At 39.3% G+C, this 18,574-nt stretch overlaps 1 protein-coding gene across 3 annotated transcripts in view; it reads left to right on the top strand.

The window, feature by feature from the left end:
• CACNB2 (calcium voltage-gated channel auxiliary subunit beta 2) overlaps positions 1 to 18,574 on the top strand; it is a 136,554-nt gene that overhangs the window by 8,677 nt on the left and 109,303 nt on the right. For all 3 annotated transcript variants that reach the window (XM_080974438.1, XM_080974436.1, XM_080974439.1), the window contains exon 2: positions 7,366 to 7,458. In XM_080974438.1, coding sequence (XP_080830564.1) covers positions 7,366 to 7,458 — 93 coding nt within the window. The remainder of the gene's footprint in view (positions 1 to 7,365; positions 7,459 to 18,574) is intronic.

Below are 18,574 nucleotides of genomic sequence, written 5' to 3'. Positions count from 1 at the left end.
CAGAGTTTATAAGTGGTCACTTTGTTGCAGACAGTGCTTATTTATCTCCAAAAAGAATGTTTCAAATTTAAAAGGTCTCAATACCCTCAGATTGTTTCAAGTTCCAATATACAGTATCCAAATCTGCAGTACTGACAGCTCCCTTAGTACTCAGGCAGCTCCTGATTCTGGGTTTCACCTTCTAGTTTGTAATCCAATAAGAGGAGGAAAGTCAAGTGCAAATAGAAATCCCAAATCTTTAGCTTAAAGTCTTTACTTTAAGATGCAAGTTCAAATAGATGCTTAGATCTGTAAAACTTAGAGTCTCTTTCTTTCAGCCTCCACTCCTCCAGCTGATTGCTTTTTTTTCAAGTTCAATGGCTGCGGAAGACGGACTTCCTGCTTCCACGTCTCTCCGCTCTCAGCCAAGTTCAAGCCAATTTAAATTTCCCTTTTAAAGTCTCAAATTCAAGTGATTCAGTCTTTTACTCACAAGTTAGTTGCTTTTTCGTCCGGATCCGTAATTTAGCAGGAAAAGGGATCAGCGCTCACCGACAGTAGCAGCGCGGCTTCGCTCCTCAGGCTGTGAAACAGCTCACAGCGCCGCAACCCCCCTCCGTGCTCCAGAGCCCCTTACGGGGTTCCTTCTGCACTTGGAGGGTCGCTCTAGGCGCCCACCGAGCCTCAAGACCCCAGGCTCTTGCCGCCTGGGGTTTTCCAGAGTGGGTCTCCGCTTCGCCGTAGCGGACGACCCGTTGCCTGGGGAGCCTCCTCTCCCGTTCAGAAGAGGACCGCCATTGCCGTTCGCGCCGCCCCCGGAAGTCTGCACACAAAGATTTTGGCTTGAAGAGTCACTTGAACCAGTAGGAATCATGGTGAGATGGGGTCATGTACCTCCAATGTGTTTCCCTGCTGTCTCTAACCATAATAAGCTCATTAGCTGTGAAATAAAGGACAACATACATTTCTCAAATTCAGGATGCAACAAACTTGACATTGAACATCTTTGTTATTGTCATACATCACAGGCAGGTCCATCATTTGCAGAAGCACCCATAGGATTAACTACTGTTGCTATTGATGGAAAGCATTACATTCGATAGATAGACAGATAGATGGCCAATTTGTTCTCTCTTCTTGGAGCTACTGCAGGATCTGGGTCCTTCTGCTCACTTTGCTTTTTCTCGTCTTATTCCATTCTTCCTATGGAATTAGTATGACCTGGTGGGCTTCTCTCTGGGAAGAAGTTGAATTGGTGATGCCATCCTCCTGCTACACTAGAGATTTAAAGCGAGATCCCTGCATACAGCAATGGACAGCTTGGTAGGACTGCATCACTCACCTCTACTCCATCCGGCAGAGTGGCTGCAGCATATTGGGATGGAGCGAGGAAGAGGCGAAGGAGTTGTGAGGTTGGTATGGTGCAATCATGCCAAGGGAGCCAATCTGATGCTCCTGCCATTGTGTTTGTACTACGCCAGCCTTGCCACCAATATGCCACCCTCCCTCTGTCCTGGTATGCTGCAGCAGCTCAGCAGGATGGAGTTCAGGTGTACGGCACACCCGCACTATGACATCTGCTGCTTCCTGTATATATGTTGTTATCGTCAGTATGTCAGAACAAAGATCTTGCAGAATCATTATTGACTTGTCTCTGTCCTGCAGCACTTGCAGCTTACACAGCTCAACTGAGAAAGCGTCTTTAACAGGAAAGGTTGCCAGTCTGAAAGCAGTGTCTCTGGGCAGAGAACAAGTAATAGTTGGTTTGGGTTCTAGAGAGCTGTGCACTTGCTCAGTGTCAGCCACTCCAGAGGCAAAGTCCAACAGTATCTCTTTAATTCAGGAATTTCACCACATTCCCTCCTCTGGAATGTCAGGAGCCTTAAGACCATAAGAGCAGCCCTGCTGGCCTTTCTAGTCAAGCACTCTGTTCTTAGAGTAGCCAACCTGATGCTTATGGGAGCCCACAGGCAAGGCAAGAGCTGTTTCCTGCTCTTGATCCCCAGTCACACTGCCTTTGATATTGGAGGTAACACAGCCACCATGACTTGTTGCCACTGATACTTTTATCCTCTATTTAATTAACTGGATGTAGCTTATTTGGAGAGAAGGGAATTGCTATCTATAAGCCATGCTTTTGTAATCTGCAAGCCTTACTGTTATAACGTGCTCCACATAGGATCATGCCTGAAAAGTGTTTGAAACCTTCAGATGTTGCAGAATATGAAGTTCCACCTTCCAGTCAGAGTGTACTTAGTTAGCACCATGTGATACTGATATATTTTTATTTTGTGTTTTATGCTTTAACATTGTACACCAACCTAATATTTTATGACATGGAATCATATGTTTATAAATACATGAACTAAACTTCCTACTACTTAACGTCCAGTTAAAGGCAGCAAGTAAATCTTAAGTATTTTGAAATGCAAGTGTACTGAACTGATGTTTGTCACTGTTGTTGCTTTTTGATTCTTCTGTTTGTTGGTTTATCTGGATTTTTCAGTTATCGTTTGGCAGTTTTCCTTAAGGTTTTTGTTTTTTATTCTGCTTTTTTGTTATTTAGTTGCTGTATATTTAATACTTGCTTTGGATTGTCTTCTGAAAATATAAGGCAGCATAGAATGCTTTTAAATAAAAGCATAAGTTTTATATAAAAATAATTAACATCTTTTAAGAAAAAACCCATGTTGCCTGTTTAATTAGAATTAATCGATTACATAGGGACATAGGAAGTTATAGGAGTCAGGCTATTAGTCCCATCTAGCTCAGTGTTGTTGACTCTGACTGGGTTTAAAGCATCAGTCCTTCCCAGTCCTATCCTGAGATGTGAGGTATTCAAGGGACCTGTTGTATGCAAATCATAAGTTCTTACACTGAGCTACATATGTTCCCCAAATCCATAAATGGTTTTGGCCCTAGTTTTCACTAAGCACAATATTTTAGTAAACATTATTTAACTAGCATCTAATGAACGGGACCAAACTATATTTAGAAGATTGCTGGCATTCGTCTGTCTCAAGGAGGCAATGGAGTGTGCCTCCAGGGCTGAACACAAACTGCTGGAGAATCACAGTGCCTGCTGTGGCTATGGAGATTGGTAACTCGTAATTCCTGCCTCCCACATTGTTTTTTGCAGTGTCAGCAGCACCAAATTGACCTTTCTGGGGTGTAAGCATGGGGCAGTGTGTACGGAAATTCTGGGCTTCCCAGATGGCAGGATGTCTCTTGAGGCCTCATTGATGTGGTCCAAAGGAAAGCAGAGCACCAGCTTGACTGCAGGAGTTGCGAGAAGGAAGATAGGATGCATGTATTGCTATGTTCTTAATTTGACCCTGTTTTGTTAAAATTGGTGTGGGGGGGGGGGCATCATTACACTCTGGACAACCTTTGTAAATGGAGTTAGTACAAATGGATTTTAATTTTGTTGTTGTTGCTTTTGATCTTTCAGCATGTTTGCCATCATTTTTAAACTTTGGGAATAACAATAACAAAAAAACCCATTATCCATAACATTCTCCCAAGGGTTCTTTAGGATACACAAGCTTTCTGTACATTGGGCTGCTTTGAGTGAGTGGGCTGCATTTTTAAATGCCCCTGCTAGGGAACAGACCCTTCTGCATATAAACAAGCATGACAGTAAAAAAAGGAAAAGCATGTTTGTCAGGATGTATCCCGACATACAATCCCTATCTGCAGCTTGAAGCAGCATAAGCTAAGAAACCTTTATCACTTGATTGTGGTTATTTTATAAATTGGCATTGAATGTCTTTTATTTTTAATTTGACTTAATTTCCCTGGTTGGAAAACATGTATTTTATGGCAGAACTTTCTAACATTTCCCGTTGGTGACACACTTTTTAGACATGCATCATTTTGCGACACAGTAATTCAGTTTTACTAGCAAACTGGAGGTTAAACTAACCCCTTTCCAGCTCCAGGAGGAGCACAGGGGGTGTTCACACGACACACCAACACACTGCAGCTGACACACTAAAGTGTCGTGACACACAGTTTGGAAAGCTCTGATTTATTGGTTTGTAATATAATGCATATAATATGGCTGTTATAACTCCATATTACACACTTCTAATGTTGTTCTGCTAGTTCAAGCTTATCCCTGCCCTCCTTTTGGATTTACACCTTTTGTTCATCCTTGTTCTCTTTATTCTGGCACCATTACCTCTGACAGTGTAATCTCTGATAACACTGGTCAACAACAAATTTGTTGTCTGCATTTTTTCAGCTGATTTAGGACGAATCTGATGCGCTGAATCCAAAAATCACATTGGTTTTGCTCAATCAGGTCAAGTTTTTGAGTTATGGCCACATGTCGGTTTTTTACATTTTTGTTCACATGTACGCTTGTGTGGAGCATTTTAGAAGTTGTTGGTGGGGGTAAAATGCCATGTTGAATAATTGTTTTGATTGGAAATGATTATTTTAATGACAAGAAGTATTCAGGTTCGATAGTTCTGGGTGATTATGTCGAAAAGGGATCAGTTTGAAGTCATAAAACCTCGAAATCTTCCATAAATTGGTGCGGCACAGCATAAAGTTGGGGGATCAAAACCCCTGGCTCACTTGAGTACACTGAAGGAGAACTATGAAGGGGTGAAGTATGTGCTGGAGAAAATTGGTTATGATCAGCATAAGTGGTTTATTTGTGTTGACCTGAAGATGGAGAACTTTTTGTTGGGACAACAGTCTGGCTTCACCAAGTACCCATGTTTTCTGTGCATGTGGGATAGTAGGGACCGTGCTCAGCATTACACGAAGAAGGGCTGGCCTGTGCGGGAGGAATTGGTGCCTTGCAGAAAAAGGAACGTCATCAACGACCCTCTGGTGGACAGAGACAGAATACTCTTCCCACCGCTGCACATCAAGCTCGGCTTAATCAAGCAGTTCACCAAGGCTCTGGACAAGGATGGTGACTGCTTCACTTACTTGTGCCAGGCTTTTCCAGGATTGACCATGGAGAAGTTGAAAGCTGGCATCTTTGACGGTCCTCAGATCCGTCAGCTCATCAGAGATCCAGAGTTCAGGAACTCAATGAACAAAGTGGAACTGGAAGTGTGGAAGGCATTTGTTCTGGTAGCGAAGAACTTTCTTGGCAACAATAAGGCCAGAAACTACGCAAAACTTGTCAACAACATGCTAACTGCTTTCAGAAACCTGGGCTGCAACATGAGCGTCAAGATGCACTACTTATTTTCACATATGGACCGGTTTCCTGAGAACCTGGGTTCAATGAGTGACGAGCAGGGGGAGAGATTCCATCAGGACATGAAAGAGATGGAGACCAGGTATCAGGGTTGCTGGGACGCAGTCAGGATGGCTGACTACTGTTGGACTCTGAAGAGAGACCTCCCTGCCGCTGAGCATTCCAGGAGTTCCAAGAAACGGAAGTTCAAGCCCTGAAGTTTGAAAAATGGTGAAGCAACATGCAATTTACGTGTACTTACTTTTATCAATGCCCACCATTCAGTTTACAGGAATCGATGTTTCTATCAGGTAATCAATATATGTTGTTGGAAAAACATTTTTTTCTCTTAAAAACATATTTAGGATGATATGTGTTGACAAAAATCCGCTGCTAATGCCACAAAAATGTAATTGATTTTGTCACAAGATCTGATTTTTTTCAAATCAACATAGCACAAAAACCTGACCTGATGGAGAGAAACGGATGCCATTTCCTGATTCAGCAGTGCAAAAATACCCTAAATCAGTTGTAGAAATCTAGACAACATTCAAAAAGTAAAAAATTGTTGCCCAGTGTAATCAGTAACATATATTCATAACAATAAAGAACTCTTCCCCCACCCCTCAGGGAGGGTAGAAATTCATGGCAGAGCTTAATTGAAATAAAATACTAGTGTCTCCTCTTTAATTAGCTATTTTCCTTATTTATTTATTTTTATACAGCTCCTGGTACTTTAGCAGTTACTTTGGGATTTTTCCTTAAGCTTGCTACTCCTGATGCTCTCTGTGTTTCTAATTTGGAGCTATTTTCTTTCCTTTTCTTAAATAATCATAGTCTTCTAATTTCCCCCTTATAAGTACATCTTAACATTGCTAAAATTAGATTTCTAAATACAACGGTCTCTGGTTTGAGTAACCTCTTGAACGTTTACATTTTGTCATAGCTTTTTAATTCCTACTTGTTGAGAAATATGCATACCTTCGGAGCCCTGTTTTTCCCCTGAAGTCTTGTCAGTGCCTTATCTGAGTAGCTAACTTCCTTATGTTTTTATTTCCAGTCCCTCTTGTGTAGCTTTCATATTTTTATACAATCACATTCATTGCCCCATAAAGTTAAGTTATGTATTGCTAGATTTTCACAGCTAGGTCACGAAACAGTGGACCCCTTGACTCCGTTTATGACGTTTAATTGAAGGGATACTGCTTTAAACAATAGCTGTGAAAAGTTGTATTTGAATATTAACCTAGAGGGAACCAGGAGATCATCATGGCTGAAGCACTGCCCTAAAGCACCATTTTCTGTGATGTTTACCTATTGCTTTGATTTTTTTTCCTTTAATGTTGATATTATATATTATAAGTGCTACAACACTACTGCCTGCATGCAGCAGGGAGTGTTCTTTCTAATGCCAGAAGCTGATATCTATTCCAATGTATAATCTTAAGAACTATTCCAATGTATAATCTTAAGCCATGTTGGTCTGCCGTAGTCGAAACAAGATAAAATAAATAAAATAAAATTCCTTCCAGTAGCACCTTAGAAACCAACTAAGTTAGTTATTGGTATGAGCTTTCGTGTGCATGTACACTTCTTCAGATACACTGAAACAGAAGTCACCAGATCCTTATATATAGTGAGAGGGTGGGGAGGGGTATTACTCAGAAGGGTGGTGGGAACGGATGGTTGGCTGATAGGTCTGGTAAACCTGTTGATGACTGTTAACAACTGCAATTGGTCTTACAGGGAAAAGCAAGGGGTGAGATGGCTAAAAATAGCTTTATCATGTATAATGAAATAAGAATCCAATGTCTCTATTCAGACCAGGTCTCCATGTTTTTAAGTTTGGTAAGAAGTTGCAATTCAGCAACTTCTCTTTCCAGTCTATTTCTGAAATTCTTTTGTAATAAGACAGGTACTTTGAGATCTTGTATAGAATGTCCTGGGAGACTGATGTTTCCCAGGAACTGGTTTCTCCGTCTTGTGATTCCTGTGCTGTTCATTCAGCACAGTTGGGCAAACACTTGTGTAAGGGGTTTGTTCACTTTGTGCTATAATATGTAGATTCTGGTTCCTGGCTAATTTCTAAAGCTAATATAACAAATTTAATAATATGTTGAGTATTTGTGTCTGCTTGATATATAGACATGTATGCATAAAGTAATAACTTTTCTTTTTAACAGTCTTACAGCAAAGGTGCAAGAAGAAAACACCGATTCAAAGGTTCAGATGGGAGTACATCTTCTGACACTACCTCTAATAGTTTTGTCCGACAGGTATGTTATTTCCTCCACTTTCCCCAATGGTGTATTATTGTGTTGTGTTGATCCATAATCAAAACCAAAGGTGATATGGTGGTAACTGCAGAATATATAATTTCATGTTGAAGCTTAAAAGCCCATATATATTCACAGTAGATCTTACTACAAGTTGTGGTTTTCTGTTCCTTAGGAGTGTTGAAGACCAAGGCAAAGCACTGTAATTGAATAGGTAGATTCCTGGCTTTTAGATTGAATATGTAGATTCCTGGCTTAAATATGCATTTAATTCCTGTTGAATACAATAGCATAGGCAGTGCCCCCCCCCTTTTATACGGGGGTTACATTCCGAGGTACCGCAGTGCTGGTGAAATCATGTATACTGTAATTGAAACCCATTGAAAAAGTCTGCAAACACCCCGTTCCTTCCCCACCCTGCCCCTGTTCTGCCCTTTTAGAGACATTTCAGTGATGTCTTTATAATGTTTCATGGCCACTTCCAGGTTCAGCACAATGCGCGTATGCACAGTTGTGCACATATTGAACGCATGGAAGGGGGGGGGGGACTGCCTGCACTTAACTTAATTTTTCACATTACCCAATAGTGTTTCTTCTCAATGTTAGTTTGGGATTTTTGTGGTTCTCCCATTTAATGAGTTAGAATGGAGCTGAAAGAGTATTTCTTGCAGTCATCAAGGCTTTGTGGATTTCAGGCTCCAGTAGTTTCAGTAATACTGAAACAAAGCAGGTGTGGATGTCATCAGTCCTTGGATGGGAGATGACTGTACCTTCTGAACATAAATGCAATATATAAAAAATAATTTGACGATACTTCTGTATCCTTGAACATTTCAAATTAAATATTTTAAATTTGGGGGCCAAAGAAGCAGGGGGTAAAACATTAAAGCCTCCCCTCCCCCATTCTGTGCTGGCTATTTGTTTAAGAAAATATATGTGCAGGACCAGATTACATGTTATTACTTTGGGTCTGGCCCCAAATCTACCTTGTCTGAAATAATTGCAAAGGAATTATGCTAAGATATTTATAACGATTTCAAGGAACAGTTTGATCAACAATATCAGAGTGGACTGGTGCTTTATGCTGAAGGAGTGTAGTGGATCCAGCTCTTAATAGCATCATCTTGAGACTTTGATAATGTATAATAGATAATATAATTGATATTACAACAGAGCACATTCTATACACACTTACACAAAATACCGCTTTTTAACTTATTTGGCTCAGTTATGTAGCTTTTTTGAATGGAAAATAAACTGTATTTTCAGTATGGATTAAACAGCAGTAGCAGTTTGCTTTAACATGATGATGTATGGGTATTTGAAGGAAGAACTCCTGTATTGAGTTACTTATCTGAAGGCATAAATATTTTTTTGTACTCTGTTGTACTCTATTTTATTTAATTAATTAGATTCAATTTATTTTTCTTTAGCGGTTTGACTAGTACTGATGATGATGATGATGATGTAGAGAAATCCATAACTTTAACTTTCAACTGATTAGATATGGAAATATGGAGATATGGAAAGTTTGCAAAATTTCAAAATAGTTTACTTGCAAGTGATTTTTTGTCTGACTATAATTTCATTTTAAGTGTTTCAAGTAGATCACAGCTATATAATTATTAAAACGACTTATAAAAGTACAGATCAAGTAAACTAAATTGTGCAAGCAAAATCACTTTGATGAAAGGCACATAACTGTTCTAAAGCAATTCTATATGCTATTGGTACTTTATATAAAAAGTTATCCTTGTGAGCCTTGTATTCAGATCTTATTTTAAAGCCTGATGTTTATTAAAAAGGAGCAACCTTATTTAAAAATCACTCTTGTAAATATTAAGCTGTGATAAAGACTACAGGCTAGATGGGCTGCTTTAGACCAATATTTTCAGTGTAGCCTCACAGTGTTTAAATACTGGCAGGATGCCTATTACACTGTGTTCAGTCACAAACAGGGTTATAAATAATGGCAAAGTGAATTTATTATCCATGTGATTTTCTGTAGAGGTCTTTTCTGCCTTTAGCACTGCTTTACACATGATGAATTGTGTACTTGGATATCATTCCCAAGGAGGAAATTACTTTTATCTTTCATGTCCAATACCATGAGTGACAAAATGTGCACATCTTTTTCTTTGTGACTCACTCATCAGAGTGGCCTCATTGGCAACAGGTTCCCAAAACATGCATTTGTTGACTGCATATACGTAATAATGGAAAGAAATGATTATATAATAGTTAATAGGAGAAAACTGGCAGATGACACAAGCTACAGAAAAATATGTTCAGACCCCACAGCACATATTCAGAATATGGTAATGGCTATTATCCAGGAGGCTATGGAACTGGGTTACCTATCGGATAAGGCAGGACAGTTTTTAATACAATCTTATCCCTGTGTACCAGTTTCTTACCTATTACTAAAGGTACACAAACCTGAGAGACCGCCTCCTGGTCATCCAATTTGTTCCAGCACAGGTTCAGTCCTGGTACCTCTATCGAAATTTGTTGACCTTTTTTTACAGCCTCAGGTTAGTAAGTCAGATACATATATTAAGGATACGGCACATTTCTTTCAAATTATAGAACAACATACAGTTATTGAATCAAACATTCTAGTCATTTTAGATGCACAGTCTTTGTACACATCTATTCCCTTGGATGAAGCAAGGTAAGTTCTGAAGGATACTCTAAATGCTCGGAAGTCTTTAGACCCCCACCACCCACCTTCTTCCTGATGGAATTAATTGACTTGATTTTTGAAAAGAATTACTTCAGATTTGGCCATGATTTTTATTGCCAAATTAGAGGTATTTCAGTCGGCTCACCATTTGCCTCTAGTGTGGCAAAGTTTGAAAAACAATGGATCTTGGATCCCAACACTAACCCTTATTTCCATGGCATTGAGTTATATAAATGTATAAATGACATATTTATGATCTTTTCCAATGAACCACATTTGGATGCCCTGGACAATTGGCTTAATTCAATTCATCCCCCGATTAAGTTTAGTTTGAAACATAACAGGCCATCTCCTTTTTAGACACGACCGTATATAGGAGCTCCAATGGGCAACTGCGTGTTACATTTTTTACTAAACTTACAGATAAAAATTTCCTTTTAAGATATGACTCCTTTCATCTATGACGCTTAAGAAACAGTCTCCCTTTCAGTCGAATGATTAGACTCAAACGGAACTCAACCTGGGGAATTTTTAAGAGACTCCAGAATATTAGCTAAACAATTTCAAAATAGAGGATACCCTGAACACATCATCAACAATACAGTCAGGAGAGTGTTCAATATTAATAGGGAGCAACTTTTTCAAAAACATTTGGAAATTGGATGCATTTGGAAATTGAACATACAGCCTTTGATGTATAGCAAGAGACTATGAGTTTGTGGGTAAGAAGCTGAAGGGCCTTGTGGCCCAGGGTTTTTTAAAATTATTGCTTCCTGTTGAAGACTGTAGCCCAGGAAGAGAGGAAAATACTGGTAGTAAGCCACTGGCTGTTCAGGTGTTTTCATCAGGAAAGGTTTGCCTTCTTGGAGCATGGCCTCTGCTTCTTTGAAGAAGGACTTCCAGCAAGAGATGGGCTGCACCTCGCAGCAGTTGGCAAGAATGTGTTTGCTAAGAGTCTTGCAAACCTGATCAGAAGAACTTTAAACTAAATCCTGAGGAGGAGGGAGACAGTATTATAGATGACAGGGGAACACCTGGTACTGGGAATAATCGCTTCATTGATGCACAGGAAACTGAGTTGTTGCTCGAGAAACTGCTAAAGGATAGGACACTACAAGAAGGAAGCAGCTGGACTTGTGGTTTTAGTTTTCTCTATTCTAATGCTCAGAGTATGGAGAACAAGCAAGACGAATTTGAGCTCTAAATGCAGAATGGCAAATATGACCTAATATGCATTACTGAAACCTGATGGGATGAGACTCATGACTGGAATGTAGGAATTGAGGGGTATAACCTGTTCAAAAGAAATAGACCAAACAGTGAGGAGAAGTAGCATTATGTGTAAAGGATGTGTACACTTGTGAAGAGATACATGTCCTGAAGCATGGAGGACAGACAGAGAACATATGTACAGGTAAAAATTGTAGGAGTGGGAAACTACTATTGTAGGAGTGGGTTTGCTATAGACCTCCAAGTCAGAGAGAAAACTTGAGTGATACATTCCTACAGCAGATTACCAAACATTCAAAAAGGAGAGAGCTAGTAGTCATGGGAGACTTCAATTTTTCTGATATCTGTAGGAACTCAAACTCTGCCAAGAATGTAAGGTCCAACAAATTCCTCTGTTGCCTCACTGACTATTTCATTTCTCAGAAGAAGCAACAAGGTGATCATTTATATTCAACCTGGTCCTAACCAACAGAGGAACTGATCAATGAGACATTCCCAGCATGTTTGCACTCCTGTCTTAGCAATGTCTACACTGGCTTGGTCATGTCCACAGAATGGAAGATGTCAGGATCCCCAAGGACATGCTCGATCCATAGCAGTGACCAGAGAAGGAATGGCTTCTGGGAGGAGCACAGAAAGAAGAAACACCATGGTGCATCTGCAGTAGCACAACTGGATGCCTTCATCTACCCCTGCAATAAAGCATCTCTCTCCTACATCAGTCTCTACAGCCACAGCAGGCGCTACATTCTTCTAACAGTGTGATCTCACTCTCAAGTGTGCACTCCTCCATTGTCTCTTGAGACAGATTGATGCCAACAAGATTTGGAGCACAGGATATCATTTATTTCACTCGTTGTCAACAAGGGTGCTGTGTTCACAGTGATCTAAGCATTATCTTTTCTCTCTGTTTCCCCCCTCAGCTCACTGGATATGAAAAAATATTTGAAAGTCATGTGACAAATTGAACTAGTCTTCACAAGACTTTCTTCAAGAAAGAAATGATATGATCATCATACACAAATATTACATTTTTTCTCCCTACTGACTTAACTTTTCCTCAGCTATAGTGTTTAAATTTTGTGTAGTTATAATGTTGGTTCTTTAAATATATCTACCCTGACCTAGAAATGTCATACAGAGTGCTAACCTAGGGGACTGGGTTGTAAGGCCAAATTTAAGGATATCATTAAATTCAGGTTTCGAATTTAATGACTAGCTTTCTCTTTTAAAACAGGACTTAGAAACTGGCCAATACCAGCAGATTTTCAACTTGCTTTGCAAAACATATGTTAAATTACCTACAAAAATTCTTTTTGCATTTAGAAATCGTACACAGAGGTCATATTACTGTAAAAATTATATGAAAATGTTCATCCAGTTAATTCCCTTTCCACCTATTCTTCTCCAGTTCACTAATCCGCATTCCAAAAAGTTTTAATTTCCCTGCACAGCTATTCTGACAATTTTTAAATCCAAGGAGTAGGATAATTTGTTTTTATCTCCACTGACCATTTCCATTTTCATCTCAGCAGGAAAGCAATTAAGAAAGTAATACTGAGGTCAGGCTGTTCTCTTGGCAGTAAAAAAAATGCACAGAAAGTGCTAACATCTTCCAGACATTGCCAGACAATGAAGTTTTATTTTCATTATTTTATTTTCTTCCATTTATATCCCATCTTTCTTCCATTAAGAAAGTGAACACATAGTTCCCAGGTGGTCACCTACCCAGGCACTGGTCAGGCCTATACCTGCTTAGCTTCAGCAAGATAATAGGCTAATGTGTCTGAGACAAGCTCATGTACTCTTTGACAAATTATTGCCTCTCTTGCTGTTTAGTCAAGGGGAAATGAATCATATTGCAAAAAATGTCTGAAGATAGGAAAGCAACCCCTGAGGAGGAGAAACGTGGCCTACTTGTACCTTGGCAACACCATCACTACATTTACTATCATTTTCAGCACCCATCAGCATAACTGTTGGTGGCGTTGAAGAAGGGGGGTTTGTGGTGATGAAAGAATCAAGCCAGGCTAAACAAAGAAGTGATTTGGGGAGGAATTAGCAGCTGGCAGCTCACATTAGCTCAATTAGAGGTTTCACTGCTGCAACTGCCGCAAAATCCTTTAGTTATTTGCAATATATGGAGTTCTGCTTTTAATTCAAGTGATACATGGATTGTATTTCTAATCTCGTGGGGCTTCATTCGTTTTCTGAAATACTTTGAATGTCACAGACAGATGATCCATTGAATTATCTTTTATATTTTAGAAGGTTCATCAGCCATGTTGGGCACAGATACAACTTGCCACTTGTTGGTGAATGCCCAAGCACACCCTTTGCATTGGTTGATTCCTGCTGACTGAAACTACTCTAATTGCAAGACTAATGATCAAGTATCCATGTCAGCCTTCACTGAGAACAACTAGAGGACCGTGGGGAAAGTTGCTGTAGAACTAGTTTACTTTTGCTGCATTGTTACTCTCTTGTCAGATTTCAGTGACAGTTTGGGTTCCATAACAATGATAGACTAAGTTATAGAATTACACATACACATACACATACACTTACCCTTGATTTTTTTTATGGTTTTGATCTTTTATTTTCTTATCCACCTAATATGATTTAGGTCTTTCTCAGTTCTCCTTGTATTTTAATGTTCTCCTTAGTGGAGTATTAGAACGAAATATAAAAAGAGGAATACAACAAAAGGCTTTCGTTTCACATAGGTGTCAGTACTAGGTTCAGGTGTCTGTTTTCTAGCTCGCTTTGATCCTATCACCTTGACACAAACTTAATACTTGGACACTCACACTTAAATGTTTGTGAGGAAAGTTGTCTGCACTGTTTTATGCGTTCAGAATGGCAGAAGACTTTGTTGAAGAAACCTCCAATGCTGAAGAACTATGGAATTCAAATGAAGCAGAAAATACAGATACTGATATACAGAATACAGATGAAAAACAAAATGCAGATACGGTTCCAAATACTGAGGAACTGCAAAATAAAGATGAACAAGAAAGCACAGAAGAACCATCAAATAAAAATGAAAGTGAGAATGCAAAGGAAACTCTAAATCCTAAACCTGAAAAAGAAAAGGTAACTGAAATGTAATATTTATGCATTGCTTTATTATTTTAATGGATTTTTTATGACTAGGTTGTCATACTACACTTGAATTACATAGATTGGGGAAAAGGGATATGTTGTCTGGGCAAAAGCTTCATGAAAAGTATAATATGTAGCAGAATCATCTGAGTATTCAAGGAACAGCAAGGTAGATGATTTGTTTATTTATTTTTTAAAAAAGATACAGATTATAAGTGAAAACTCTTGTAATTTTCATTTATTGGATGATAAATTATTTATAATTTGAGGGAGGGTTATAAATGCTGGTGCTCATTATGCAACTGATTCTAAATGAGCCAGGCTCCCTTTCAAGAGACCTTGGTTTTGTGAGACTGAGAATATTTCTTACAGATCTCTCTGTTTTCCTTTAATTTTTATTAGTACATTCTGAGTTGAGATGAAAATACTTTAGTGGTTCCTCTTGAGAAAAGCATATTCCATTAGTATTCTCCTTTTTTATATATAGCAAAATCAATTTAAAAACAGACAATAGTTGTAATGGCTTTTAAATACATTTCTATTGCAGTTTTGAATTAATGGTGTTCCTTTTTTCTTTTTCTGTTGAAAGACATTAAAGAACCATCCATAAAAGCAACAGAATGCTATCATTAACAGGGCAGAAAGTTCATTCCTTCGTTTTAAAATGCTTCTGCCTTTTTAGGAATATGAAGACATAAACACACAGCACATAATTAAATCTAAGCACTTGCATGATAGGATAGCACATTTGTATGGTAGTTCTTGAACTTTTAAGATAATGTTTTGGTTACGAACATTTCATCTGATATAGAACAGGCTCTGTTTGATGACAGAAAGCGGAAAAATGTTCCAATATGAAGCTTGGGTGGATGCTTGTGCTATCTTCTGTTGGACTCTATCAGATTGCTCTGAAAGTCATTGGTTCTGTTAAAATGTTCTGCCGTGGACAAATCAGTAGGTTTGGATGGCACCATTTTTATATCTGAAATATTATTTCAATTTTTTTATGATTGCTATCAAGTCATTTGGTAGAAAAATAATTTTAAATAAAAACAGGTATTAAACTAACATTAGTGATGTTAGGACCAAACTGCATGTTATTCAACATATCCATGACTGGATTCTTCAGGTTTTCTTTTCCCCAGCCCAATCAAATTAAGCTATACCTCCTTCTGTAGTGATGTTTCACTGATAGAGTTGGCAGCCCTCTGCAACTTCTTTTCATGGAAAGTTAAAATGTGGCCCACCCAGTTCAGCATCCTTTTATCAATGGGAAGTCCAAAAGTAAGGCAAGGAATTCACGTCCCCCAATATGGACATCTAGTGCTCCAAGTCTCTACTCAACGCATATCATGCATGTTCTGTTTGAAGGGCTATTATTCTGTCGTGAGGGCGGTAGAGTGGTGTCTCCCAGTGTGGTCTGCAAGCAGCATGGCTCAGTGTCCTCCTGTAAAGGGAAAGACTGGTTGCCAGAAACACTGGCAAATGGCGTACCTACACTTCTCCCTCTTGTCAGAGCTTCTAGAAAAGTACCTGATGGGCCTTCCCTCCTGCCATCTGATTCGTATGGGTTGTACCATCAGTTGTTAAAATAGAATTTATATTTTGTATTGTCTGCTAAGGAAGCATTCTCATATTTTTTAATGCTTTGTTGCTAATGGTTAGGAATAATCCCTGATTATGAGAGACCAATCTATGAGCTGTGAGTCAGCAGAGAAGTTCAGATCTGAAAAATTCTAAATATGAAAGGGACTGCAGAGTATTTGCTATGGGGTGGCAACATAAAGAATATAAACTTTGAGGCGTTTTATGCTGTACTTGAAAATAAGAGTGCTGTATTCAGCTTATTTGGGTAATTTTAAAGTAAACATGTCTTCCATTAGGCCAAAATTTTGTAAGCGGTAGAGTGACTGTGATCTGTTCGAGACTACTACTGCCTCAAACATTACTGAATAGATACTGTTTGCATAAGTAAGTACTGAAACATTTATATTCCACAGAGTGGTGTAGATTTCTATCTCCAACTATTTTCCTAGAACAGCAGTTGCTTACAGTTCTGTTATGCCACTACAAAATTGCCCTTGGGAAAGAAAAAGAGAAAAACAAAGGCACAAAAGATCAGTACAGTCTTTGTTTATCTTATTACAGATGATAAGTTACATTTGGGACCTTTGAATAGAAAACTCCCATGCCACTTAGCAAACTGCCTGTTATATCCCTTGAGTTTAAAAACCAGTTTTCTTGAGTGTGAGAATTCTAAGGAAAACGAATCATATGGGTGGATATAAATGACTGCCAAACATTATTGTTAATTATTACAATAAGGATATGTGGGAACCTTCCCTCAAATTGTGCCCACTATGTTGTCAGGTGCAGCACCTAGTGTGACCGGAGGAACAGCTAGCCTATAAAATAGTAAATCTGTGACTATACAGGGACTGATCTTAGGGGCAAGTTACATATTTTTGTTGGAAGATCAGCAATTTGAGATTTACGTTCTTTAAAAACTCTTCAGTGATGTCATCTTAACCTGGTGAATTTCTCGGTAAAATCTAGAACTTCCATCTTTTGTCACAGCTTTTCTTTGCCACAGTTCTCCAGAGTCCCATGCAGGCACAGGGATCTGCTGTATATCTTTCTCTCTCAAGGCAGATAGTAAGAATTCGTTCAGCTTCGCTGCAATCTCATTTTCCTTCTCTAGTACACTTTCGACTCCCGCTACTAACGTATTTGAAGAATGTATTTTGTTGGGCTTTTGCTTTTCTCAGTGTGCTCCTCAAAATCATTTTTGTGTGTGTCTTATTGTCCATTTGCATATTATTGTCCATTTGCATTTTTTATTTATTTAGTTTGTATTCCTTTTTGCTATACTATAAGGACAATACTTCCATTTTCTAAAGGAAGACTTACTGCCTCTAACAGCTTCATTTACTCTGCTTATTAACAATGTTGGCATCCTCTTGGCCTTGGTGATCCTTTTCTTGCTACTTAAATGTGTATTGAATTTGGCATGACATTAACATTCAGTAACAATAAAAAAATTGTGTAAGTTTAAATTAAAAGCACGGACTGGTTTGATATGGCACCAAAACTCATTTGATGGCAAGTGCATCTCAACAGGCTGGGATGCCACCACAGAAAGGCCTTTTCTCTACTTGCCATCAGTCTAACCTGCAAAAGTGGGTACATCCAGAGAAAGGCATGTGGGAAACATCCTAATAACCTATCAGATCTGTCAGATGCTGCTGGTGGTTGCTCGTGAGTAACCAGGCAGGACTCCAACCTGTCTCTTACAAGTTTTATTGTGCAAACTATTTACAGTGCAGAACTACAAAGTCCATGGCCGTCATAGTCACTTGTAGAATCTGGGAGTGGCCCCTTCCAGTTCTCCCCCAACATAAGACTTCGGCACCCCAAACCTCTGCCTCCCTTCCTTGCATTTTACCCCTCTGCGCAAGCTGGGCGACAGAAGAGGCGTCTGTCCCTTCTGGCCAGCCTGGCGAGGTGAGGCACTGGGGCTCTCAGCAGCATCCTTGAGCCCTTTCCCCTCTCCTCCACTGAAGGTGTGGCTTTCCCCACCGCTGGAAGAGGAACTGCTACTCAGGATTTTCGGAGGCTCCCTGTATCCCAGCGGCCCCCCTCCCTCCCTGCCCTGTTCCGATGGCAGTCCCCTGACAAGATCTGAATTCAAACCTTGGGGATATTGGGTCACAAGCAGTAAACAGCTTAATAGGTAAAATTTTTAAAGATATTCTTGCAACACTATTTCAGCGCCTAAACACCTTACCTCACTCATCTGATCTTTTTCAGTTTTGATATATGTTATCACATGACAGGAGTGCAGTGTGGTTTGTTACATCACAGAAAACGAATAAATGCGCACAAATCTGTCATCAGAAATGAAGCGTGCAGAAAACAGCAGTAGGGTAAAAATCAGGAGAGATTGATTGTGGCAGGAAATTCAGCTCCAATTGCATGTCCTGTGAATGTGTTCTTTGACTAGCATGTTTTTTGCTATTAAGGGGAATGTATTCTCCACCCTGCCTTAACCAGCTTCCCTTTTCTCTCAGCAGCCACGGCTTCTGTCACTTACTT

The sequence above is a fragment of the Podarcis pityusensis genome, assembly GCF_964106645.2.
Source record: "Podarcis pityusensis genome assembly, chromosome: 12".
Lineage (NCBI taxonomy): Eukaryota > Metazoa > Chordata > Lepidosauria > Squamata > Lacertidae > Podarcis > Podarcis pityusensis.
Note: the sequence above shows the minus strand (reverse complement) of the source record. Positions and strands in the feature narration are given on the sequence as shown.